General features: G+C 40.7%; 1 protein-coding gene across 1 annotated transcript; it reads right to left on the reverse strand.

Moving 5' to 3' along the window:
* Positions 1–378: 378 nt before the first annotated feature.
* Positions 379–25,816, reverse strand: LOC108674360 (dual oxidase 2). Its single transcript, XM_047883709.1, is given in 33 exon segments — positions 379–702; positions 1,407–1,535; positions 2,246–2,401; positions 3,116–3,277; positions 3,783–3,932; positions 4,758–4,849; positions 5,680–5,800; positions 6,917–7,124; positions 7,754–7,933; positions 8,130–8,267; positions 9,611–9,753; positions 10,257–10,404; positions 10,651–10,833; positions 11,207–11,382; positions 12,016–12,051; positions 12,798–12,983; positions 13,384–13,574; positions 14,340–14,444; positions 15,058–15,345; positions 15,910–16,037; positions 16,282–16,350; positions 16,598–16,704; positions 17,416–17,597; positions 18,348–18,363; positions 18,365–18,388; positions 19,064–19,284; positions 20,102–20,212; positions 20,657–20,773; positions 21,715–21,835; positions 22,331–22,515; positions 23,466–23,624; positions 24,512–24,597; positions 25,552–25,816. Coding segments are annotated over 33 exon segments (4,620 nt in total). The 5' UTR covers positions 25,728–25,816; the 3' UTR covers positions 379–576.
* Between the last annotated feature and the right edge of the window lie 382 nt (positions 25,817–26,198).

Below are 26,198 nucleotides of genomic sequence, written 5' to 3' on the forward strand. Positions count from 1 at the left end.
AAAAAAAAATGTTAGTGCCGTGCATGTTTAGGCGAGTCTGTCAAGCGAAATAAATTTTCTATATCGCTCCACAGTAGATCCATAGAGCCTTCATGTTTCAATTCCTCGGGAGAACTGCTTTTCTTTTGCGTGATCAGAAGCCGTCAAGTTCAACCTATCGTAACTCGTAAAAAATTAATTAACAAATGAGCATGGAAATGCGTGTTGTCTCGTTAAGAAGTGGTAGAAAATAGAATTAAGTTCAACTACTTGCATTGGGCTTACTAGTATATGCCATCAGGTAAGATAAGAAACTGTCTTAAGAAATTACTTAAGAGAAGCAAAAAATAAAAGAACTTGATTAAGATACATAGTAACATAAAAGCAGAACAAGAATACTAAACTACAAGGTGAGATGCTGTTAAACAGATAACGTTCAAGTTTTTGTGAGACAAATTGTTGTTGAAGTACCATGAGTTAGGTTCGAGGTTCGAGTTGAAGTACTATGAGTTAGGTTCGAATTGAGGCATAACGAGTCAAGTTGTAGTTGAAATTCTTCTCAAGTTAGGTCAGTGCTGAGGTCCTGTAAGTAGGAGCTCAGAAGTTCTCGTAGTAGTGCTTGAAGATGACGTCACCGTCGTCTCCGTTGACGTCGCGGCAGGCGGTTTCGACGTCGGCGCTCAGCGACGGATTACCGCACGTGAACACGCCGATTTTGCTGGCCTGGGCAGCGAAAGGCGATTTAATGCATAGGTAATCAAAAATTTTTAAAAGACCGATTTGAGTCCCTTGAATACATGAGTGAAGCATTGTGGATGCCTAAATAATTATTAAATATAAGAAATTTAATGGATTGAAGTAGCCGACGGAACGAAATATATTTTGGCTATTATAAATCACTCGTTCGTCGCTATGCTAATGAAGAAAAAGATGCCAAAGGTTACAGTAAATGCTATGTGTGAGCTGAAGGAAACCTGGCAAGATGACGATGAGAATAATATTGCTAAATAATAGAAAAATAATGTAAATAATTTAATTATCCATGCAAACATGTCAGAATAAAGTATCAAAATTAACATAGCAACATGGAACAGCTTCAAAGACAAAAATTATTCTTAGGCATATTGTGCAACACGTATATATTGCATTAAGCAGTTCCCTAATTAGTGCAGAAGTTGCATGCAAACGAAAACTTATTTGAAAAGCAATTTGCTATCTACCAATTAATATCAACAGTTAAAAACAGATAAAGTAGATGAGACACACAAACACGAATTTTGACCACATCCACTAGCAATGAAGTCTGTTAAAAAAGCGTTGAAGGCATAGTTAAATTTTACAACCCTATGCAGCATTGCAAAGTTCCGTAGACCAGTAACCTAAAAAACTGTAATTGATCCCATCAACAGCGAGCACGAAAAACTCACGAAGCTGTACTGCTCCTTTACAGCTCGGAAGATGGCCGGGAAAGAAGGTCTCGAGAAATGCGTGATGGCTTTCAGTCCCGTGAAGAGGGAAGTGCCCGAAACTCGCTGGAAGTGGCGCTCTGCCAAGTACTGCAAACAACATAGTTAAATTATTTATATAGTAGCCGTTGAAGAATAGGATCAGTCGCCGATTATTGTGATGTTCTTGACTTGATTTGCGGATTCGAAAAAAACGATATTTTGCATGATCATATCTATCCAAGTTAGACGTTGAAGCTAAGTACTTAGTTGTTGAACATTGACCAGGTCGGTTAGGTTTGAGACACTTTTAGTCGAAATATACAGTATATTAACCTCTGCGAAGCTTTATTTAGTCTGTTCCTGAACGTGTTGAATCATGAATTCAACGAGATATCAACATATTTTCCATCACTGTAACCGGTTGGTGTAACAAAGCAAAGAACCTAGTGTCATACTTGACCATTGGATACGGTTAATTAATCCAGATTACCAGTCATTTAGCTAAGAATAACATTTAAGACGGTTAATTAATCATTTGGCAAAACGTTACGATGCACTTCGAAGTTACCGCAGTAATCGAGTTAACAATGAATTTATTGCGGTAACTTCGAAGTGCTTCGAGTTTAGAGAATAATTCTACATTTAAAATGTACTTGATTGACTTTACGGCCTAAAGCTTTATACTGAAGAGTCCAGAACCTCAATCAACCGCTACGCCGTAAACTAATATCGAAATTAACCGTTCCCTTTCCAAAATTGATGAATTTCTGCAGATTAAATAAACTCTTAAAGCCACGATTCTGGCGGAAAAAAATTACCAAGAAGATGGTCCGGAGGTCGAACTTGTTTTTGAACTGTGTGATGAAGATGTGGTTCCTAATGAGGCCTCGGTTGTCTTGCTCTTCGACTTCGTTGAGGATCTCCGTGAGCCACTCAAATTGACGCTGGCTGTTGGTCACCCAAAGGAACATCACCTGCAACGTCAAATAATAGCAGAAATTGTTCTTAATAATTCTTAATAATAATTATGAACATAAACTTTTCATGACGAAAATTGGAATAAAAACGTAGCGGTCGCGCAAATATTCCTTCCCAATTTGTACATGACGAAGATGAGAAGAATAAATGATAATCTTGATAAATTTAGGTCACGCTCAGGGTCCTGTAATATGAAAACCTGTTTAAGTACACGAAGCGGCCGATTTCTCGTCTATAATTGGTGGTTTTAGCTTGAAAAGCTGTCAGTAATAAGCTGACAGAGTTGCAAATTCATAAATATTTTTGATATTATGCCCCAGGTTATGAGTGCTTGAAGTCAATAGGAAGATCTTTAGAAGCAACATCTTACATATATTTGTACCTTAAGATAGGCTATAAATTCACGAATAATGATTAGAGCGAGAAAAGCGGATTTGTGTCACAATACTGCATTCCGTCAACATTAAACTGAGAACTCACCGGTGAAGACATAACTTAGATAATCTTGTCGGTTACAAACGAGGAACACAAACGAACCGAAAACATGCGAATGGAAATGGCACCATGGAAGTAAAATCATAGGATTATCATCCTGTCAAGTACCTACTTCAGGAAGGCAAACATTTTGCAAAACCATATACTGTTCCATACTAAGATGGTCATAAGCTCCAATTCGTAGGTTTCAAGTTCCATACAAAATACAGCCTCACCCTCTTGGTTTTTATTTGGAAGGTAGGTTGTTGGGAGCAGTGAGCGATATGCTTGAGGATGGACGCGAAGGGCGTAACACCGATGCCTCCTCCCACCAGAATTGCGATCTCGTAGTCCCACCACGTCTGGTGACCTTCTCCGAATGGTCCATCAATGTAGATCTAATAACAAAAATCCTTCGTTAAGCGCAAAGTGAATTTAAATTAATTAAGAAATTATGCGAGGTATTTTCAGATATATAGTTTGTGAATTATGCATTTGAAAGGGTCTACACAGATCTGCTGATTTATGGGAATTTGAATATTTCGTGTTAAAAGTTCTAGACTAGTAGTAGAGATATGCTTTTAGCTTTGAGGTAGTGTTAAGCTATTACTAACCTTAATCCTTCGAGGTAGAATTAAGGTCCTAATTTCGTGGTTAGGATTAGGGTGTAGCCTCGTGCTAATAATAAGTTTAGATTCTCATGATATGGTCGAAGGAGTAGCATTTACGTAACCTCAACAGAAGTTGGAGCTCTGGGCCTATACTTTCAAAAAAGTTAAGAGATCATAAGTTCATCAGCCAATCGTTGACGGCCTTTCAAGCAAAATCCACCAATCATAGACAAGAAAATAGAGCGGAAGTGCTTACGTTCACTTAGCGAATTTTGAAAGTATGGCCCCTGACCTTTGGGTAACGGAAGCCTTTCTTGAGGGAGACCGTGGCCTTGTCGGGATACTCCTTCCTGAGGCGCGACGTCCAGGGCCCCACGGCGCGCACGTGCAGCGTCAGGTGCTCCTCGTGCGGTGCGGACGACAGCGTGAACGGGTGGTACTCCTGTGCACGATTACAGTTAAGCTACTAATACATTTAGTGATGGCAATGCATTCTAACGCACTATTATCTACATTTGCATTCATACTAATATTAACATAAACTTGCAGCTATAACGAGTGGTACAACTGGCAGATTACAATTGAGCTACCAATACATTTAGTGATAGCAATGCATTCTAACGCATTAATATCTTTAATTGCATTCATACTAATATCAAAATAAACTTGCAGTTTCCACGCGTAGTACAACTGGCCGATTACAATTGGGCTAATAATTATTTAAGTTGATATATTTCCTGACTTTTATACATATATCAAAATAAATTTGAAGCTTGAACGGGTTTTACTGAACAAAGAATCTGCTGCCTAAGCCTTAAGCTTCAAGACCTGTAATTAAATTTCAATGTGATCTAATTTATGCTTTTAACTTAATAGCACTTATGATTGAATTTATTTCACGATTGAATTGACCTTCAAATATTTTTTAGAATAAAAAAAAATCACTTGCTTTACGGATGTTTACATGTCAATGGTTTAATTGAACCTTGTTGGACTACATAGCTACATCTGTACCAACACTGGTACAATTATAACGGTGTAAAATTTTTCTATTCAACGAGGATCAAAGCAAAACGTAGCCCCATTACTTGATCAAACACCATTTGATTGATCTCCTTAAAGTGCAAAATTGCATAATTTATTTGGGACATGTAATCGATGAAAACCTTGCAGTTAGTGGCGCTACTGGAGCATGGTATTTCAACAGAACTAATTACGAACAACAAATCTTCTACGAGAAATTAAGCTCATTTAGTGAACGTGTTACCTGTTCGCTGATGGCCAACGAAGCGATCCTGATCCACTGGCCCGCCTGGTAACTAAAGTTCGGAGGCCGCCGAATTTTCAACAGCGTCACGTCTGAAAATTCAGATAACGAGCATGAGATGGAGTTATGAAATTTAAATTAAAAAAAACAAATCTTTATAGGAATAATCAGAATATAAACTATCCAAACAGATGTAAATTTATTAATAAGAGGCAAACAACGTCAGCCATGAAGCCAGCAGAAGGAAACGTAAGGAATCGGTACAAATTGTCTTTTCGATTTCATAGCACATTGTTATGGGACAAGATGAAGGTGTGGAAAATACTACCGGTACGTCACATTCAAATATATGCTGCTGAGCAGCAATGCTACTCTGATAGCTGCAACTTTTAAATAAAATCATTAGGAACTGTACAAATTAAACTAAAGTGATCATCGCGGTATACGTTTCTAGATTTTCTTCACATATTTTGCCAAGAAAAAAACACAGTAAACGGAATTTTCAACAAGCTACTTTGCAGTTCTGGGAAAGTTAACAAAAAAAGGTACACAAGAATCTGTACATAGAGAACCTGAACCATTAGAATATGAAAACACTTTTGCCGCGCGACAAGAAGCTTGGTCCGGACGGCGTCGTCAAGCCCAGTTCACACGCCCTAATAAAACTCAAACAAGACAAAGAAGATGCGGGCATAGGCTCAACAGACATATACTAACTACAGTATTTATGCACTAATTCCACTGTATTTATTCCCTACAATTATCATACTTAAATTATGAAATATATCTATTAGTAGATTTGGGCTCACGAGACAGGAGATGTTGAATGCGTACAGTCTTCATGCACTAATTCCACTTCATTTACTCCATACAGAATATATCTGAATTATGAAATTTATCTATCTATTAGATTTGAGCTCACTGGACGGGAGATGTTGAGCCTCGATGACGTCGATCTTGACGGTGTTGACGGAGGTGGAGACGAGCTTGTCCAGAGTGAAGAGGATGGCCGGGCCGAGGAAGAAGTAGTGGAAAAAAGGAGGCTGTTGGGACATGGATAATGAACTTGAATTAAATAATTAATAATTAAATTAAAATTCACGGGTTATATCGTAGTAATAGTGACCGATTATTTTTACCCACAGCACAAGCAACGAGTGGATGCAGTGCTGATTAGGTCCAAACCGCATCACGATGACCCACATATGGGCAAAAATGTATTGTTATTCGTTTCTATAAGTGCGATCATTGTCGAATAACACGAGCATAGGTATTCCAAAGATGTATACAACATATAAATATTTAATATTGTTAATTGAATTTACATATTATAAGGCTTCAGAAAATGAATGTTTTCATGAGAAGCGTAAATCCTTCTATGATTATTACTGTAGCAGCAAGGCTCAAGTTGATACCATTAATTCCTGCATGACCTTCTTAAATTAGAGGCATTGATGAATAGAGTGCTCTTATTAAATGCCTTCTCCATGGTGTAAACACACGCTCATTGCAACATACAATCAAACGTAATAAAGTTAAACAACTGATTGATTTCATCAAACAATTTCATTAACCGAAAAAGCTGTGTCCCAGACACTAGCTCTTAGCCTATTGGACCAAGAACAGGTGGGAGAATACACTCTCACAAAAAAAAAACAATGTTAATTGAAATCGAATCCGTTTTCGTGCCTGAACCAGGTTCCCAGACTTTACTAATTGAATAATGGATTATTAGCCAAACCGATTCAGGCAGTGAATCTGATACAATTGCCAATTTAATAAATAAAACAAGCAGAAGTCGCACGTACGTGGCAGCGCAAAAAAAAAGTCACCAACCACGCACCTCACAAGTCATATTCGTACCTGATCCAGTTCTTATAGGAAATAATACGGTACATACCAGCCACACGTATCTGAACCAGGACCTATAGGTACTTTCAAAAAAATTTAAGAAATCGTTAAGTTCATCAGCCAATCGTTGACGGCCTTTCAAGCAAAATCCACCAATCATAGACAAGAAAATAGAGCGTAAGTACCTTACGTTCACTTAGCGAGTCTTTATAGTTTAGCTAAAATGGTAGTCTTGTAAACTACAGTCGATTCTTCAGGTACATAGCAGCCACACGTACCTGAACCAGGTACATACCAGCCACACGTACCTGAACCAGGTTCCCAGAACCGTGTAGGATGGTGAGGAGGTAGAAGATAGGGTAGGTGTTGTGCGTGAACCAAAAGAGCTTGAAGTAATAGCGGCGCGCGAAGTACGCGAAGACGAAGATGACCGCGCACTGCAGCGTCAGCAGAACTCCCGTGAAGCCTGTGATGGTCTGCCAGCACCAGTAATGGAACTTTGGCAGCACGTGAGTCCTGCTCATGGAGAAATTCAAATGAATCATTTACACATTTATGCTTTGAACACCCACACGCAGTATATCTATTTATGTACGGTTTTATATATATATATCTTTAGTTAATCATGTTGTTAGCTAAACTCTTTGTCTACGGATACGGTAACCATCATCTATAATCGTACACTAAGGCCTGACCGAGAAGTACTGTCAGTACACAAGTGTTAACAAATTGATACTAGATGTACGCGTTGCGATGAGTGCAAAAGTCGGTCATGAAATAATGTATCATTAGGTTTTAAATGAACTCAAGCACCACTATAATGAAAAGACATGAGTGGGTTAATTAACACAGGATCGATCGCGTCATCTAGGACTGTTACGCTAGGAGCCGTGAACTCGTGGGCGACAAATTACAATTAGACTCATGAATCATTATTATCATGAAATAAAATCATTACAGTGAGACCCATCCATCTTTGTTGACAAGTTTCTCTTAATGCTGCACATTTTAATTGGAATTGATATCGCTCATTTTAGGTATATGCCGTCCTAATCATAATCGCCAGTTGAATTTATGAAGATTTAGGTATAAATAACTTAAAAACTTCCTGTCGAACTACAATAAGTAACAAATACAAATCTCACGATCGGAAATAGTCCCTGAAGAGGCAGGAGAGGTCCGGGGGAGTCTGCGTCGCGATGTGGTAGAAGTTGATGGAGTGTCCGACGATGTGGATGATGGTCCACACGAGCGCCCAGTTGCCGATGTAGCGATGCAGAGACACCATGTAGTCGATGGGGAAGAAGCGGTGCAAGAAGCTCGACCTGAACATCAGATGACAAATTAATACTGGAATTTAAGGCGCCAAAAGTTTGCTGTGGCTGGAATTAAATAATGCTGAGCAGTCTTTACAGATCTAAAGAATTAACGAAGCGGTTTGATCAACGTTCAGCAGGTCGCAATACACATGATGGCGTTGAGCAGGTTACGGCACATGGTCACCAGCAGGTCACAACACACCTGATGGCGTTGAGCAGGTTACGGCACATGGTCACCAGCAGGCTGGAGTAGGTGAACATCATGGCAGAGGCGGCGCCCCGCGTCACCGTAACTCCGTAGCCTGCGATGCGCCGCAGCCCGCCGTGTTCACGTTCCACGCTGCAGCAAACAAAAAAAAATTATCAATTATATTTCTATTATATGTATTTTTAATATATTTTTTGACGTCATTTTCAACTAAATTTAATTATAAAGTAGTACAAACTACAGTCAAGGCCACTTATTTCGCCACAGCACTAATGTCGTCAGCCTTCAATAGAAAGATTTAATTTGTAAACAAAACTGAGCCTCAACTTTCTAGCGCTAGCGGAAAAACTTTTCCCTTTTTACGTGGCAATCGAACCCTACAAATTGGTCATTGGTTGATACATGTGATACATGTGCCAGATAAAATGTAACACATGTTATACTTGCATAACACATGTTACATTTGCATGAAGCCTTTAAATCGTGGTGTAAATCAGCGCTTTATTGGAGGCAGGGATAGAGGCCTTCAAGTTGGTACTAAATCTGTATATACACTCGGCGGTCTGAGTACTCAATGTCTAGGGAAGACATTAGGTTTCATTAGATTTTTTCAGCTATTTATCTATCAGTGAAAAGATATAAAAGATACATGAAAGATAGTCCAAGACGATACAAAGAGATACTACTCAAAACAAATTTCCAATGGGCATATAAGAGGGTGCACCCAAAAAACCGGGCTGGTTCTATTAAAATTTAGTTATCTATCCAAAATCTTCTCTTAACATTAGCTAGAGTAACTCAAATTCACTTAGGACAGTTTCACAAGTTTGTTAATAGTTCTACATCGATCTCCGGGAATATGGTCCCTAATTTTCACAACATTTTCTTCAGTGCGGTAAGTGGAAGGACGAACTGAGCGAAGTTAATTTCTCATTTTTTTTTGAAGCGCGAAAACTTTTCAAAAGCTTTCACCGAATCGACACTTTAACGAACTCGCCTGCGAACTGTCTGGTAAAGCTTTCGTTCTCCGGCCTATAGCAACATCTTTGTAGGCTTTCTGTAGCAAGCCAAGATCTTCCCGTTTTTCACAGAAAAAAAAGCCAAATTTGATGGCAGCACGTTGCTCACGGAAATCAGACATCATCACAAAACGACGATCGCTATGAAGAAGTGTCACAACAATTTTTTGATAACGATATACGACCTTCTAGGGCAGCAATGTTTGGCACACTAACTTTTGAATGTCAGTACCATTAGCACAACTTGGAGAATGCGGTACTAACAAAACTACACCCACCACACAGGCAGTCCGTATTTTTTTGGGTCGACCCTCGTAAACTCAGTGGCCCATAGCCTCGTCCACTTTAGACGGATCATATAAGCTTGCCTGTAGTAGTGAATAGACTTGGCTGTAATGGTAAATAGACTAGGCTGTAGGGATAAATAAGCTCGCCTTTATGGGTAAATAGTCTTGCCTGTAGTGGTAAGCCCTTTCGGCGAAGATGAGGAGCATGACGAAGGTGTAAATGACGACCCACCACACGTAGACCTGATGGTTGTACAACCGCCGCGCCATCGCCTTCAGGAAACCACGCCAGGACGAATCAGGCTCTTCCGTCTGTAAATTGCATAAATTTATAAAGATACAAATGGAATGAGATGAACTGGGCCAAGGCTACTAACGCTTTTTTAAATACCAAATTTATTAATACAATCATTGTTATTCTTAATCAGCACAGTGGGTAACACTCCATAGGGCAAGAAGTGTTATCTTCACATCAAAAACAAACCAATAAAATACGCAGAGCACTGGACTAATATTTTCCTAGCCCAATTATAACTCCAAATAATCTTTTCTATTTCCCAAATAAAATAAAAAATAAAATTCACATACCTGGTCCGAATTGGCCCTCTTTCAGAAAAAATCTCCCCAGCACTCATACAAGAATTCGCGCTTATTAGTCCATACTTTACTCTTTTTAACAATAAAAATGTTCCTCGATTAGTTGCAACGCTTATTAAAAGCAAACCTAGAGAGTAAAAATCGACCTTATCTTGAACACAGAGTCACATATCTTGACTTTAAGGGAACTCGCATCATGAACAATTAGTTAATCTCACTTTAGCCTCTTCCTTGGCAGCGACTTCGTTGACGCGGTCGAAGGCTGGGTCGTCCAAAGCTCGGCCTGTCTTCTGCCGAGGTTGTTGCTTCGAGTTTGCCCCGTCCTCTCTCATCAGGCCGTAGATGGAGAACCGCTCAGGCCGTTTCCTGACAACATAATTTGCACAGAAATAATACAATTTTTACTCGCACAATGTCACTGCGTCAACTATAATTTCAAAACTGCTATGACTGAGAAACTCTGTAAAACTTTTTTATACAGATAAGCTTAAAATATTCGTGACGAGTTATCATTGGAAACGTGAATTTTGAAGAAAACATGGAATTCAATTTCTGCACAAGCTGCTGCAGCTACAGTGCATATGAACTCGCAGGATTTCGTCTAAAAAATACCGGACGTTGGACTCTCTGGCGGCCTGCAGGTTGATGTTCTTAAGAACGCCTTCGTTGCCACTGAAGAGCTCGAAGAATTTCTGGAAGGTGATGGCCTCCCCACGCGTCAGGTTCACGGACTCCAAAATATTGTTTACGATCATCTGGATGTCGCGACTCTTCCCTTCCGACCCCAACATCGACCTGGAGATGCGTTGATGATTATGATAATAAAGTAATGATGCTGGTGACGTACAACGAACAGCGCGCCATGCAATGGCATGAAAATATGAAAATTCTATCATGGCACCACTTCTGAAAAAAATAAATGACGTTGTAATAAATTTCATGACGTAAGCGGAAAATTAATTGATTTTAAATCTTAAAAAATATTAACCCTCCAAACAGCTAGGGATATTAGCCCATTCGTATTGAGTGTTTTTTCTGCTCGGCCACCACAGTTCTAGTTAGGTGTGGCCGGTCTTCACATTTCCACATGAGATAGTCTATTCCTAAATAATTAAGAAAAGATCTACCAATATTACTTATTTATTTACTTTCCAAAAGAAACACATACTCGACAACCGCTTCCAGGTCCGTGTCCCGCAAAAGTCCCGTCTGGGACACGTCGTAGATGTTGAAGATGAGCCTCGCCTTCTCCTCAAGAGAGCCTCGAGCGAAGAGAACCATCACGTCCCAGAACTCCTTCAGGAGGATGAAGCCGTTCTGGTCCTTGTCCATGAGGCGGAACATCTGCAACGTGTCGTGGCATGAAATAGATCAGGTAAATAAGTAGGCTTACGATTAAAAATGTACAATATTAAATAGCATGACATAACATGATGATGTCGGCGCTGAAGAGTAGGCCTGATGTAGCCTGTGGCCGATTCTTGTACTTTTCGTGACTTGTTCACAGAAGATCTAAAATCGTGTCCTTTGACCGGATCTTTTTCAAGACTAACGATAGTTTGAAATAGCTACTAGGCTTCCACCGGGTTCGATATCGCATTACAAGTCTGAACAAATATTTTTCCATAGCTTTATCTAGTCTGTTCTTGAACGCGTCTATACTCGGAATAGAGAACGGCTAAATAAGTTCTCATACTTGCGGATGAGTATCGCCATGTCGAATGTCGGTTCAATGAATCCATTTCACGATATAAAGTATAGGTACATTGATAGAAGGGTCCACACTGACATTCAATCCATTAGTTCCATTCTTTGAATTATCCATTCCATTACGGGTCACTGAATGGCACGATGGCTTCATACTTAACTCCGGCAGAAGTTTAGCAAAGTGATCTACTTATGTTATTCAGAACCGAGGATTTTCTAATAGTAATTGTGCGACGGAAGTGCCATGAAATAGCAACAAAGAATGCATGCAGTATTAGACAGGAAATAATTCTTCTCCTCGAACGACTGTTGAGTTCAACAAAAATTGTCAGGCACCGAAAAAAATACCAACAAATATCGGTGAAGTAACGAGTGCATACAGCGAGAAACTGGAAAAACAACCTTTAATGAAGTACCGGTACCTAAACATTTTTTATTGTAAGTCTGGATGAACGCTTTTGGCAACGGGCTTTGTATTTTTTTACATTTTCCAAGCCTGTGGTAGAAATATATTCAATTGAATCGTTCATTTTTCAAGTTTATTTTTAGCAGAATCTAATGAAAAATTTACTAATTAACGGTCTTGCCAACGTGTAATTATATAAAAAATTCAATTTCACGTAATCCGCCGAAGCAACCAGTAAATATTTGGAGTTAAGAAATCCATTTAGATGTTTGAAAAAAGTTCCTTTGAAATGTTTTTGTTTTATTCCTGATTGAGCCGTCATTTAAAAAATGTACCGGTAATTTAGATGTACCGGTAAATATAATTGAAACCCTGCAATGACATAAATTTTAAAGAAAAAAATGCCTTATGGCGCAAGTGACTGTAAATGACTAGATTAAAAAAAATTAATTTCATTATTACCTTAAGTACAATAAATTAAATCAACTTAAATAAAGCGAAGTATCGCCGGAGTAAAATTTTCGGACCAGACCTCGGAGAGTACGAGTCTGGTCCAAAAATGAATTTCATTATTACCTTAATTGCAATAAATTAAATCAACTTAAATAAAGCAAAGTATCGCCGGACTAAAATTTTGGGACCAGACCTCGGAGAGAACGAGTCTGGAGAAGGCGGCGAGCTCCTGAGCGCGCTGCTTGTTGGTGGTCACGCCCTTGTTGATGGTGAGAACAGACTCCTCCCGGAACTCGGGTGTGATGTTCGTGTCCTCGCAGAACTTCTTCAGCACCGACACCAGCTTGTGGCCTTGCACGTTGTCAGAGAACTTCAGGTACTGCACGACGTACATCACGTTAGTACGCACCGCAGCATTCGTGATATTAATATGGAATAAACGGCACACTTACGCGACATACACGCGACACATGCACGACACATCACGTTAGTTCGCACCGCAGCATTCGTGATATTAACATGGAATAAACGGCACACATACGCGACACTTAGCACAACAATAGCACATACCACACTACACACACGACGCTAACACACCACACTTCGAGCTACAGACACTACACTTAACACAGCGCACTCCACACGACATAAATCACACTGCAAACGCCGCACACTGCAAACTATACACCACACTCCACACGACACACTCCAAACACAACACTTCACACAAAACACTTAACACACGAGTAAGACAGCACACTGGTCACGTCATCACTGACGAGGTCGTAGTGATGTTGCGCAGAGATGATGATGCTGCGGCAGTCAGCGAGGTGTCTGACGGTGAGCACCTCGAGGTGCTGCAGGTCCACGGTGCGCAGGAGGCTGCCGCTCGGGGCGCGTACGTTTATGCGCCGGTCGCCTGTATGGAACTCAACCACCACGAAGCGGCTCTCGATGTGCGACACGCGCTCTGAGCATGACGAATATTATTGCATCTTTACTTATATCAACATACTACTTACTATTTGTTTTTTACAGAAAGACGCAATCCGCGTTCTGAGCATAAGCGTCTTACTGCATCTTTACTTATATCAACATACTACTTACCATATGTTTTTTACAGTAAGACACAATCCGCGTTCTGAGCATAAGCGTCTTAATGTCTTGCTGCGTCTCAATGTATAGCGGCGTCTTATTGTACAAAGAAGCTTGTCCGTTCTTACCGCCTTACTTCGTTCAACTGTATTATTGTCCGTATAGCAGTTTCTTACTGTACATAGTACTAAGATTTTATTGTTTTACTCTAATGTACATCAGCTTCTTATATTGTACGCAGACGTCATCCAGTACCGAGTTCGCGACCAATTCGGCTTAATACTGAAACATTATTTATACATCAGAAATAGTATACATTCTATACACACGAAACATGCATTGCAAATTCGAAGACGCTACTGGAACATATAGCCTAGTAAATATTACTTGTTAGAAAATGCTTATAAATGCATATATAAATGCAAATGGTCATTAGGAGCTGCATATAAATGCATTTATAAATGCAAATGCTTATTGGAAGATGCACATATAAATGCAAATGCTCATAAGAAGATGCATATAAATGCATTTATAAATGCAAATGCTTATTGGAAGATGCGCATATAAATGCAAATGCTCATTAGAAGATGCATATAAATATAAAGCTTGAAAAAGATCACTTTTGTCTCAGGGAGCTCACCCTTAGCAGCGATGCCGTTCTCGTTGACTTTAATGGTTGACGTGACAGTCCTGGCTCGCTCTGCTTGTTTCCAGCGCGACAGCAAGATCATCGTCGTCAGTAATGCTGGAAATAAATCGTAGTGAAGACAACTTTGTATCAATTAAAGGACAAGACAAAGGCACTGAAAAAATACATTCGTAACATTGAACTATCTTCCTAGCTTTGAGATAGGAATTGAATTTTTATAAACGTTTTAGATGAGAGGGAAAAATAGATGAGGTGAGAATTCACGCAATAATAAAATATCAAACTTATCTTCCAAAGCAAATACTTTATATGGAGGTTTGAAAACTTCTTATAGGCCAATAAAGAGTTTATAATGCTGTCGGATTATTATGATATTAGTTATTCACATAACGCTTCATTCATGCATGTTATGCATTGCACTCTATTCATGTTGGTCATGCGTTGCACTTTATTAATGTTGGTTAAGCATTGCACTTTTTTCAAGTTGGTTATGCATCGCACTTTTTTCAAGTTGGTTATTCTATTACCTTTATTCAATGTTGGTTGTGCATTGCACTTTATCCATGTTCCTATTCTATTAACTTTATTCAATGTTGCTTATGCATTGCACTTTATTCATGTTGGTTATTCTATTAACTTTATTCAATGTTGGTTATGCATTGCACTTTATTAATATTCGTATTGCAATAGACGAATCACGTGTCATTACCGACGCCAGCAGCAGCCACGGCGACGAAGGTGACGATGAAGCTCGCGGCAGAGCCCGTGAAGTAGTCGAAGGTGCTCGCGGGGCTGCAGGGCTCCAGGTTCGAGGCGCCCAAGGGAGGCAGGTAGTGACACGTCGTCCGCACGCTGTTCCGGGGCAGCACCTCGGGAGGAGGACCAGCCCAACCAGGAGGGTGGGTTACCGGTGGTGGTAGTGGGGTGCGGGAGTTGTTGGGGAAGAACACGACGCACGAGGTGTTGGCTACGAGCTGTCGTCGGCATTGTGGCAAGTCTGTACGAGGAAACTGACACTTCAAAATATGATGCAAGATGAAAAATTAGTTATAAAGTAATTTGGGGCGTGCAGAAATACTTTGCAAAATCAGCATATTTCTTCTAAACTACGTAAAATTAACTGGAATTTAATGACCATGCCATTTCGATCAAAAGACTGGCCATGCAGATCAATTGACCAATAACTTCGATCAAACTAACAAACATTTAAGCCAAATGACTGAATATTTAGATCAAATTAGCCAAAACTTCGGTCGAGTAACCAAGCGTTTTTGACTGAAGAATCGATCTTTCAGTAAATTTACCAAGATTTTGACCGAAAAACCGATTTGCCTGTAAAATTTTCAAACGCTTTGACTACATAACCGATCTTTCAGTGAAGTGATCATCTGTTATATTTGAACAACCGATTTTCCTTCGAAAAGTCCAACAATTTTAAATAGATAACCAGTCTTACAGTTAAGTAACCAACCATTTGAACTGAACAACCGATTTTCCGTTTAAATGCCCAACAGTTTTGATGCAACAACGAACAACCGCTGTTCACGCGAAAAGGACCAACCGTTGAGGTCGCTCACAGCCGTGAGCGGATCGGGCTGGATGTCGGACAGCGTGATATCGGCGACCGTCAGCAGAATATCGATGAGATTTACTTGTCTGATGCGCTGACGCTCTGCATCAGTGAACTGCCTGCAAGATTTCAAGAGGGATCAAAGACAAGCTCAAGTGAAAAAGTTCATCCAAAGGCACACTATTTGGTATAGAAGTAATTAGATCTTCCCTAGTTTCGAAATAAAAGTGAATGATCATAACATAAATGCAACATTATTCATCTTAGACGAAATTAAACTGGATCCGCCAATATATCAGCAAAAAATACACCAAAATAGATCAAGGAACTATCGGGTAGGTTTGGTAGCAGGATCTAACTCACCCGTTGTTGGTGTTCTCGAACCAGAACCTGTCACCGTCACGGATGCGTTCGAACTGATCCTTGATAATGCTGCGCGTCATTAGGATCATGTTAGAGTACATATTATGTGGAGTTTAGGTACTCATCAAAGCGAAAAGTTAACTATAACAATAATATAACTCAGAGATAATACCTGGAAAACATAAGAGTATGTCACCAGTGAAATGTTTTTAATGAATAAATTTCATCAATTCTGTATAGATAAAATGAGGTATTTTGCACTCGTAAGAAAAACAAGATGCATTGGGAACTGAGCTAAAAGGTTGAAAAGGCTCACTTGGTGAAGAGCTGTCCAGGTCCGTACAAGCGAGTCTCCAGCAGCCCCCCTGGCCAGATGTCCGTCATGTTGGGGTCTCCGTAAACCTCCTGCAGGCGCCGCAGCACCTGCAGCGTCATGTGGTCAGTGTTATACATCCTCATGGCAACGCTTGGCAGATGGCATCAGCGCTTAAGAATTTCTATCAATACGTACCAGCCTAACGAGCTTCGGGTCAAGAGCTAATTTGGTCCGCACGAACGAAATCCGTCATTCAACTTACACTAACATTTCATTTCGGCATTTTACATCCTATTGCGTAATCTATTTATTGACAGAGTCACTTCAATGGCAACGCATGGCAGATGCCACCAGCACCTGCAGCGTCATGTGGTCAGTGTTATACATCCTCATGGCAACACATGGCAGATGCCATCAGCACCTGCAGCGTCATGTGGTCAGTGCTATATATCCTCATGGCAACGCATGGCAGATGCCACCAGCACCTGCAGCGTCATGTGGTCAGTGTTATACATCCTCATGGCAACACATGGCAGATGCCATCAGCACCAGCAGCGTCATGTGGTCAGTGCTATACATCCTCATGGCAACGCATGGCAGACGCCATCATCGCTTAAGAATTTCTATCAATACATACCAGCCTAACGGGCTTAGTGTCAAGAGCAAATTTGGGCCGCACGAACGAAATCCGTCATTCAATTTACATTAGTATTTCATTTCGGCATTTTACATCCTATTGCGTAATCTATTTATTGACAGAGTCACTTCTATATTTTCTGATCGTCCACTTCATTGCAGACTTCGGTCTGCCTACTGACCTCATCACTGACGTTAGTCTGCGTGACGCGTTTGTACTCTCCGGGGTCTAAGGAGGAGAGTGTCTGCAGACCGAAGTGTTTGCGCGCAGTGTTGTAGTCCGGCAGACCGTGGTCACGGCCCCGCTGTATGTTGATGGCCATGAGGTCACGGCGCGAGAACTCCAGCGGGCCAAACACATTTCCTGCAACAATACATATTACACTCGTGCATAATACTGGTTTCTCACTACAATACATATTTTGTTTATACACTAAAATGGATTTTTTTAATCAGTAAATATTTTTATTTAGACTTTTTACGATACATGATATAGAAAATATAGGTCCACGTGACCCGTACCACATTCAAACGTGCCCAAACGCATTTCCTACATCACGGTTTAGGCTTTAATACATATTATCAATCTGCTTCATAATTTGTTATCATACGAGAAAGATCGAAAAATTCAGCAGAACTACGAGGTCTTAGAAGTGATGCTAAACCTTTGAGGTCCCTGTGGTGCCCGCACCTCTGAGGTCCCTGTGGTGCCCTGCACCTCTGAGGTCCCTGTGGTACCCCGCACCTCTGAGGCCCCTGTGGTACCCCGCACCTCTGAGGCCTCTGTGGTGCTCCGCACCTCTGAGGTCCCTGTGGTACCGTACCTCTGAGGTCCCTGAGGTGCCCCGCACCTCTGAGGTCCCTGTGGTACCCACACCTCTGAGGTCCATGTGGTACCCCGTACATCTGAGGTCCCTGTGGTACCAGTACTTTTGAGGTCCCTGTGGTACCCGCACCTCTGAGGTCCCTGTGGTACCAGTACCTCTGAGGTCCCTGTGGTACCCGCACCTCTGAGGTCCCTGTGGTACCCCGTACTTCTGAGGTCCCTGTGGTACAAGTACCTCTGAGGTCCCTGTGGTACCCGCACCTCTAAGGTCCCTGTGGTACCCCGTACCTCTGAGGTCCCTGTGGTACCATGTCTTTCAGGAAGAGTTCCTGGACAAAGTTTATATGCGAATTAAATTATAATAATAGCGACCTAAATCAATATACTAATAAAAGACTTGAAATACCTAAATTATTCTAACAGCTTATTATAGCGACCTATTTAACTATTGGTAATAACTATTAATAATAGTTATTAGTTCGTGTGCGTATTGCAAATGATTATGACGCATACGAACAGTACGAATTCGGGTATTAGAGTAAACTAAATCTAATCTATTGTATTAGAGTAAACTAAATCTGTCACACTTAAGGACAACACCACACAAGCAAAAGATAAATATCGCTATTAATAATAACCTATTACGTTATTTTCCTATTTATCCACCTATAAATATCGCTATTACTTTAAGAAATTTGGACATCGTTCTTTCTTTTTTGTCAAGCTTTGAAGACAAAATTTCTTTGAATAATATACAGCTGACAAACAGGACCTATTGTTTTATTTAGCACTACTTCATCAATAATCTGTTTGAAAATTTCACATGTGTCCTATACAAGAACACACGTGTCCTTATATTATTGTTTTACGTACTCACAATAAATATTAATAATGCTATTAATTTAATTAACAACCAACTAATTCGGACTTTTAAGTCGAACTTTCACAATAAATTTTCTTGTATAAAAATCACACAAAAAATTAAGACGCAACCCGTCGCTCACCGGGGACCTCCAGAAGGAGTTACAGGTCCTGACGCCGGCCGAGTGTTTAGGACCTCCGTCATTAAGCGTCCTGCTGAAGGAGAGGTCGTAAGGCACGGTGAGGCAGCCCTCACTAGCCTTGTTCCGCAGGTAGACGCCTGACGTGACGAGCGTGTGACCGAACCTCATCGCCGCCGACTGGAACACGTGACTCACTTGTGGGTCTACCGTGGGGCGGTAACCTGCGGGGTATGAAGCATAAGGGGGCGTGTAGCAGGAGGGGGCGTGTGGCATGAGGGGGCGTGTGACATGAGGGGGCGTGTGGCATGAGGGGGCATGCACTCAGAAAAATTAATGGGCTATGAACCGTTATGATGTACAAATACGGACGCACTTTTTGCACGAATTACTGATACGTTCTCTTTACGGGGCTTAAGTGAGTAGGGATAACCCATGCAAAGGTGGAGAGAGCATCGCTATTTATCTCAGCCATCTCTGAGTATGGCGTGCAGCGTAGGTTGACTGTATATCCTTACAGTGCCAGTATACAGAAGGTTGACTGTATATCCTTACAGTGCCAGTATACAGAAGGTTGACTGTATATCCTTAGAATAACAGTACACAGAAGGTTGACTGTACATCCTAGTAGTAAAGCCTGGTACTTGAGACTTGGTATACAGGTGTGTGACGCAGGACAAAGGCGCGAGCGTGAGGACATCCGCTGGATTGTAGGTGTTTAGATGATCAATACAGCGATCATCTAAGTGTTTATATTATCGATACTAATAGTACCAATTTAGGTATTTTTATGATCGACACTAATACCAATTTAGGTGTTTATATGATCGATAATTCGATACTAATCGTTTCAACTCCCACTTTATCTTATTGGATGCACGTATCAATCTTGGCATTTGCCCCTGGTATAAAAATACGATTAAATATAATTCCTAGCTAACTTCTCCGCATAATTAACTCCAAGCATTACAGAAGGTAATACTATTTAATATCATTAAATTAATTATCCGTCTGGTAAATAACTAACTATGAACAACTAACCTGCATAAGGCGGCAGGTCTTGCCTGATCCACTTAGGGAACCAGTCGTACATGACGACGCTCTGGTGAGTCGCGATGACCCACTTCCGGGCCTCGTTGAACACGCGCTCGTCTGTCAACACACGCGCGCCATATTCGTGATGATAACGTGTGATGTATTAACATGCGATGCATACCCAGCACACACTACACGCCAACACGCCTTCGTTTACTAACAAAAAAGTCATTCGCACGCGCAGCATATTCGTGACGATAACAAGTGACGTATTCGTGATGATAACGAGTGATGAATTACCACGCGATGCATGCCCAGCATACAGTACACACCAACATGTGTTCGTATACTAACGAAGGCTATTATTCGTGTTTCCAACATAGTCCATAAGTTTTGTCCACATACATAATTTGAACATACGAATACACACCAACACGCGTTCGTATACTAACAAAGGCTCATCATATTCGTGTTTCCAATCAGTCCATAAACTTTGTCCATATACATAATTTAAACATACGAATGTTTGCTAATTGCTACTGAAGTCCATGAAGGTCTCACCGGACCACGAAGGCTTGAGGTCGTGCAGGCGGCTGGCGATGGCGTTGTGCCAGCGGAACAGCACAATCCCAAACGTCAGCAGAAAAGGATTCTCGTTGCCACGAGGGTTGCCCAGCTCTGAAATGCTCGTTAACGTCAACCTTGACAGATACTTAAGAAATTAGTCCTGGATTTGACTGGCTTCATGGTGTTGAAGTATTTTAAAATCACTAAAAGATGTACGAGTTCAACGGTTGGCACTAATTTAGATAAGACCATAACTGAATTTCAGCAAAGACTAGATTGGATTTCGGAAGTAAGGAATGAGCTGACATATGGTGAAGGATTTGTAAAAACATTGACGCAAAATGAATGATTTTGTACGAGGACTAATAGCAATTAAAACCAAACTCAAACATTAAATTCATTCTTAGTTTAGCGAGCGTGTTGTTGCAATGCAAAAAATTTATGCACAAATATATGGTCTAATCGTAACAACTGAAAAACTACTTTTCCGAGATGCAAACCAGCATCGAAGCTGTTGGGTGGACTAGGGCCCAGGAGGCCACGGTCCCAAAGCCCAGCCAGAGAATGAGGCCGGGGACCCATCGCTACATAGAAGACCAGGGCCCACCACTGCACTGAAGACCAGGGCCCACCACTGCACTGAAGACCAGGGCCCACCTCTGCTCTGAAGACCAGGGCCCACCTCTGCTCTGAAGACCAGGGCCCACCACTGCACTGAAGACCAGGGCCCACTACTGCACTGAAGACCAGGGCCCAGCAGGGAGGTACTCACTGAAGACCCTGGAGGTACTCACTAAAGAACCTGGAGGTACTCACTGAAGACCCTGGAGGGAGGTACTCACTGAAGAACCTGGAGGGAGGTACTCACTGAAGACCCTGGAAGGAGGTACTCACTGAAGACCCTGGAGGGAGGTACTCACTGAAGACCCTGGAGGTACTCACTGAAGAACCTGGAGGTACTCACTGAAGACCCTGGAGGTACTCACTGAAGAACCTGGAGGTACTCACTGAAGAACCTGGAAGTACTCACTGAACAACCTGGAGGTACTCACTGAAGAACCTGTTCACTCTGGCGGTGCTCTGGTGCTGCAGGTACTCGGAATGGTTCGTGGGTGCCGGAGGGTTCGCCATCGGCAACCGCTGGTCGTTGCCGGCTGGGAAACCTTTGCCAAGCTGCGAAAGTAAACAGGTTTAGTACTTAACACATTTAGAGCAATTACATGTATTAGAAACATCAAGTAGTAAAACATTTAGACCTTCAGAAATTCAGACGAAAAAAATATTTAAACCTTCTCGAACTTAGATGAGTAAGTAAGGTNGAGGTCAATGAGTACATCTCTACATCATCAGGAGGTCAATGAGTACATCTCTACGTCAGCAGGAGGTCAATGTGTACATCGTCAAGGTAGACTAATGCACACAATACACAAGAAATACAAACACGGTCAAGCAGTTTCAAACTCACAAATATCAACTAGCTATGGGTGTCTGGCTCGTATAAACAATTTAACCCTCTGCTTCAACATATGGAAGAGGGAATTATTGCAGGACATATTCAACGTAATCCCCGCCATTACAATACGTCATTAAACAAATTCATAACATCATTGTTCCACCTCATCATTATTATGCCTGCAGTCAGTGCTAATGATGGCTTTACAGTGTCACCTGTTGCCTGGGGTTGCCGGGAGAGTAGCCGGTGTTGCCAGCATATCTGGTCCTGAGCAGGGGGAGTTCCTCGAGCTTGGGTGCGTGGGTACGGAAGGAATGGTTCGCAGGAATCTTGATGTTGAAGTACTCAGGAGGACAGCCTGGTCGCTGGGCGTCCAGCAGCTCCTCCACAACTTGCTGGCCTGTCGGCAGTGTACGTTTGTAAGGGAATAATTCATAGTAATAAATATAATAATTGACAGTTATGATAACGAGAGAATGTGGAATAATTTCTGGTTAATTACAAATTGGGGGTAAGCGGCGTTCAACGGAAAATTTTCACGAGTCGCAAAAGGTGAATGAGAAGCTAAGCTAATTTTCAGTTCTCAAATAGGTTCGTATCAGCATGCCATGGACTTCATACTCCAGCCCAACAGGCACATGACGTAGAAAAAAAAGTTAAATTAACGTTGATTAAAGAAAACAACGTTTAATTGAACGCACGATGTCTAGTGAGAGTTATACGATATATTGATTATTCAAAAATGATGATTATAATTGCATATCTTAATAGAAACAAACACAGTATAACTTCTGCAGATAACCCCAAAAGCTGACACAGTGAAAAGACGATATTCCAAAATTCACGCATCTGTGCTGAGAAAGACTCTGAATAATGGCGATAAGCAGACTTTAACGAAATGGCTTTAGGTCAAATGGCTTTAGTTTACGAAATTTAGACTTAAATTCATCACCAGAACACGAACAAAGAAAATTTGTGAGCGCTTGAAACAGCGACAGGAAAATCTCTGCGGTAGTAATAGAATTGATAAGATATTTCCCAACCATTATTGCTATCAGAAAAATAAACGAGACTTTGCCCAAATAGTGATGCACTTTTCGTATTGGCCAGTATTGGTCACCCTGACCCAGTTTGTCACGGCAGAAAGGTGTATCAGCGCTATATCCACTCTCTCCTCTTTGGAGTGGGTAAGAAAGCGTGCCACTATACGACACATTCATGTATACTATGCATGACAATACGTACGACACATTCAAGCATAACGTCACATTCATGCATTATGTCACATTCATGTGTATTATGCATGACAATACGACACATTCATTTCCCGACTGTAGACAAAAGACCCACCGAAGAAGACAAGAAGCGCAGTCTTGCCGCCGTTGCTGAGCTGGCCGCTAGGACCGGTCATGGTGGTCACGCTGGCGGTGATGGGGTTGACGGGGCGCCAGGCAGGACGGTAGACACCGTCACTATACGCTGGGGGCAGCAGACGCAGCAGCGGCGTGTCTGTGCGGTGTTGTAGAGACATCGACAGGGATAGTCAGTGAATGATTGTATAGTATATGATGATATTCCTTGTATATAATGATATTTCTGGTATACAATGATATTCCTTGTGTATATAATGATATTACTTGTATATAATAATATTCCTAGCACCTATATAATAATATTCGTTGTATATAATGACATTTCATGAGCTATAAAGTATTTCAGAATGCCTTCAGTGCATGAAGACAACAGGTTACTTTTTTAGGTGTAACACAAGTACATTTTTCGGCGTTAGAAAACATTCTAGAACTTTTATTAAAAACTATAGTTTAAAAAGTAAGGTATTGTAAAATGCAAGCATGCGACATTTCAGGAAAGAATTACAGTTCTAGAATTGAAAAAGATGGAATTGTACGAGGATGAAGAAAAGGGTCTTTGTTTCAGCAAATATAATAATGCGATTTCCCAGTATGGCAAACAAACATACAGAGCTCCATAATGCTATTTATTACAGATCTTCTTTGAGAAAGCTCCCTAAGTGGCAGGCCAGAAAACTTTCAGTGTTGCGGCAGCGAAAATGTAAAACAAGCACAACTTTGTTTCATTTCATTCGTTGAACAAATTATTCATATAGATATTTGTTTTACTGAGAATCAGTAATGTGTATTAACAGTCACATGACGCCGGTCAAGCGTGATCTTCTTTGGAGAAGCTCCCTAAGTGGCAGGTCAGAAAACTGCCAGTGTTGCGGGAGCGAAAAACGCAAAAAAGCACAACTTTACTTCACTCCATTCGCTGAACAAATTATTCATAGAGATTTATTTTAGTGAGGATCAGTAACGTGTATTATAGTCACATGACGCCGGTCAAGTGCATATTCATGGGACACAATCGTCACTCACCCACGGCGCCCAAGTCAGGCTTGGCCAGGTTGTTGTAGAAGCCATCGTATCCCTCGTACTCGCTGTGGTGGTCTGAGATCGAGCAGCTAGAAGTGCAGATAAAAAATAAAATAGGGTGAGCAGCAGAGTTTATTTATTTACAGAGCAGCAGCTTTTATCAGGAGCTGCAACCTTCGATAGGCTAGGAATAATGACGGCTTCTTAGATCATTGAAAATACATCCATATTTTTTCCTAAAGCATGGCTGAACGGTAACACACTTCTAATGTACTATCTATCTATAATGTACTATCTATCTTCTAATGTACTTAATGTACTATCACGAAGAATATATTTCGAAATTAAAGGCGAAAGTTGTTAACTTCTCATAAAATATTATTTCTTAGACCGTTCATGTTACGCACTTCTTCATATAATCTCCGTACTCTGGCGATTTGGTAGGCAAGGTTTCGACGAGCAACCAATATGCCTGGTATGTTAACATGGATCGCTAATTGAAAATGATATTACTATACCTGCAACTATTAAATTAATCGCACACTTGCTTGTCTTTTAATCCTAAACCTCGCTTGATCGGAATTCTAACTACCAAAAAGTCATCAAGAGATGATACAAATCTGTTCATTGTTCATGCATCTTCATTTAGCCCTTAGAACTCGATCCCAGCTGAACGCTCATAAAAAAATTGACAGCAATGGAATTTAGTTCAGTATCTAATGACTTTATTATTATTATATTTTGTTATCACCGTCATCAGAAGAGATTGTACTCGTTATTTTATAACAGGCTTTGTTAATGAATGATGGTAATTCCGCACATGACTGAACATGACTACAAGTACACAGTACCTTAAAGATGAGTCCGATGATATATTATCGCGTAAAATTAAAAAAAATGTAGGTTATGATTATGAATTATAAGAATACAAATTCTAACAATTATAAAAATGAATAATCAATCAATAACAATTTGATAATTAATAATAATAATAATATAAATTGAAATAATAATAATATAAATTGAAATAATAATTTGCGCACCCGGATGGACTTGTTTGGTAGTTAGCACAGCCCGTGATGAGCCAGTCAAGGAACATGCGCTTGTTGTTGGTCCAGGTGGCCGGGAGCGGCGCGGTGCTCTGAGAGCTTGTCACCCCCACCAGCAGCACCACCAGCAACGCTGCACACGCCACACGCTGCAGCGCCTTCGTCAGCATCGCTGCAATCCTATACTCGCACCCAGAGGAGGCAAGTCGTACCTCACTCGGCTACCTAAACTATAATTCTAATCTTCAAGTAAAAGCTATATTTCTAGAATGATTCAATAATGGTAAAAAGGGAATTAAATAGAATTTACGATTATTGCGGGTCGTAGAATTTGATATGAGAGAATAGGAAATAGTTCTAGCTTGCTTGATCTGTTCTCATAGATTTTAATTTAATTTTATGAAAGGCAGGTTTAGTTTATGTCATTCATCAATATAATCGGTAAGTTATTGAATTGATCGCACTCAGTGCATAAAAATATCAATATATTAGTAAGCATCCAAGCCTTTGCATCATCTATTAAGATAATCGATTCCTCCTCAATCGACGTATATATATTTGTGAGATTCTTGCCTCATATGACTAAATAGTAACGGAATTTCCGTTAATGAAAACCTTCAATAAGGAGCAAGTCCCGAGCG

Source organism: Hyalella azteca, unplaced genomic scaffold, assembly GCF_000764305.2.
Source record: "Hyalella azteca isolate HAZT.00-mixed unplaced genomic scaffold, Hazt_2.0.2 contig13501, whole genome shotgun sequence".
Taxonomy (NCBI): Eukaryota; Metazoa; Arthropoda; class Malacostraca; order Amphipoda; family Hyalellidae; genus Hyalella; species Hyalella azteca.